Below are 2,412 nucleotides of genomic sequence, written 5' to 3'. Positions count from 1 at the left end.
GAAAAGTACATCGCAGTCTAAGCTAAACAGCTATCTAAATAACAAAAACTAAACAGCATTACAGGATGATCAGAAACAACTGTCATTACAGATGCTCATAGATATGTTTTTATACTTCATTTAAGATTCCTTTACCTGGGTCAGACTCCTCTGCAAAGGCAATAATATGTTCACCATCAACATCATCTTCCTGTGGGAAAAAAGGCCGGAATTTCAGGGAAACTGTAAAACATTAGGTTACAATCTTATTAAAGTTATGTCTAGGAAATATAATTCAAGTTTATAATTTCTCACCCAGATCTCGTACATGTTGTGGGGCTGCAGCTTCCTCAGGGTTGGTCTAACAAGCAAAGATTACTCAAATCTTAATGCCCTTTACTTGGAACTCAGATCATGAAGCTTGTACCTCTCGAGATCCTTCTAATGTGGCAAAAATAGGACTTACCTGTCGTGATCTTCAATGAATTTCACCAGTTCCTTCTCAGAGTAAGGTTTTCCTGGGACAACAACTGGTTCATCCATAAATGGTTCATAGAAGTCCACCTCATTGAGCTTCAGGTCCAGAGCCTTGGCGACCTGTAAGACAGGGCCAAAGAACTCAAACCCTCATCTGACCATAAAGGATATATTAATGGTGTATTATTTATTATTTGTTTTTGTTTAAGAAAAATGAAAGTGTTATTAATATATATTTGTGTTTAGTAAGTTAGCCAAGGTTTGTGACTAATTGCAGGGTTGATGTTTCAATCCATATGTTAAAATGTACTTGAGCAAAACACTGCAAGCCTAAGTCACTCCATTTAGCAGTTCAGCTAGTACCTTACTCTGCACTTTTCACCACCACTGATCTGTGAGTGTACAATGGGTGGAAGAGAAACAACAGTGTAAAATGCTTTACTTAACATATACTTAACATCTTAGTGGAAGATCTGTCTGATATTTAGATATAAGAAAGATCACTTAGGCCTCACTAACTTGAATGAATTGATTAAGGATACCTTGGAAAGGCTCGCCCCCTGATCCAATGGCTTCACAAATACTGGTAGTCACACAGTGTTTTTATTTCTTGCGTGATGATCACATGATGGACAAATAATAATGTAACCATAACTTTAATCTTCAAAATGATGCAATGTAAGATGCATCTAAAATTCTTCCATCCATCCATCCATCTTCATCTGCTTTATCCGGGGCTGGGTCGCGGGGGCAGCAGCTTAAGCAGAGAGGCCCAGACCTCCCTGGGGAGGACGCTGGACAGACCTGGTGCACCTAAACGTGTAGTGAGGGTGTGCTGGGAACGTCTAGCAGAGGCCCCAGTCCGCGAGATCTTCAATGCACACCTCCGGCAGAGCTTCAACAGCATTCCGAGGGAGACTGGGGACATTGAGTCCGAATGGACCATGTTCAGCATCTCCATTGCTGAAGCTGCTGCATTGAGCTGCAGCCGCAAGGTGGTTGGTGCCTGCCGTGGTGTTAATCCCCGAACCAAATGGTGGACACCAGAGGTGAAGGGAGCCACCAGGCTGAAGAAGGAGTCCTATCGGGCTTGGTCAGCCTGTGTGACTCCGGAGGCAGCCGACAGGTATCGAAAGGCCAAGCGGAATGCGGCTCGGGCAGTGGTTGAAGCAAAAACTCGGGTGTGGGAGGAGTTCGGAGAGGCCATGGAAAAAGACTTTCGGACTACCTCGAAGAGATTCTGGCAAACCGTCAGGCATCTCAGGAGGGGAAAGCGGTGCTCTACCTGCACTGTGTATAGTGCTGGCGGAGCGCTGCTGACTTTGACTGAGAAAATTGTCAGGCGGTGGAAGGAATACTTCGAGGACCTCCTTAATCCCACTGACACGTCTTCCGAGGAAGAGGCGGAGTCTGGGGATGAGGGGGATGATCCGCCAATTTCCGGAGCTGAGGTCACTGAGGCAGTTAAACAACTCCTTGGTGGCAGAGCCCCTGGTGTTGATGAGGTCCGCCCGAGTTCCTGAAGGCTCTGGACGTTGTAGGGCTGTCCTGGTTGACACACCTCTACAATGTTGCGTGGAGATCAGGGGCAGTATCCCTGGACTGGCAGACCGGGGTGGTGGTCCCCATCTTTAAGAAGGGGGACTGGAGGGTGTGTTCCAACTACAGGGGGATCACACTCCTCAGCCTCCCTGGGAAAGTCTCAGTCAGGGTGCTGGAGAGGAGAGTTCGTCCGTTAGTCGAACCTCGGATACAGGAGGAACAATGCGGTTTTACGTCCTGGTTGAGGAACACTGGACCAGCTCTTTATCCTCTGAAGGATACTTGAGGGTGCATGGGAGTTTGCCCAACCGGTGTACATGTGTTTTGTGGACTTGGAGAAGGCATTCGACCGTGTCCCTCGGGGTGTCCTGTGGGAGGTGTTGCGGGAGTATGGGGTGTCTGGCGCATTGCTAC

General features: G+C 47.2%; 1 protein-coding gene across 1 annotated transcript in view; it reads right to left on the bottom strand.

The window, feature by feature from the left end:
- The window catches only part of casq1a (calsequestrin 1a), an 11,397-nt gene that overhangs the window by 3,161 nt on the left and 5,824 nt on the right, over positions 1–2,412 (bottom strand). Inside the window, exons 6-8 of the mRNA XM_013912686.1 lie at positions 446–576; positions 295–340; positions 116–190 (exon numbers count right to left, since the gene is read on the bottom strand). Of these exons, the coding sequence (XP_013768140.1) occupies positions 116–190; positions 295–340; positions 446–576 (252 nt within the window). The remainder of the gene's footprint in view (positions 1–115; positions 191–294; positions 341–445; positions 577–2,412) is intronic.

Source organism: Pundamilia nyererei, unplaced genomic scaffold (assembly GCF_000239375.1).
Source record: "Pundamilia nyererei isolate P.nyererei 1_Seehausen unplaced genomic scaffold, PunNye1.0 scaffold00098, whole genome shotgun sequence".
In the NCBI taxonomy this organism is placed as follows: Eukaryota; Metazoa; Chordata; class Actinopteri; order Cichliformes; family Cichlidae; genus Pundamilia; species Pundamilia nyererei.
Note: the sequence above shows the minus strand (reverse complement) of the source record. Positions and strands in the feature narration are given on the sequence as shown.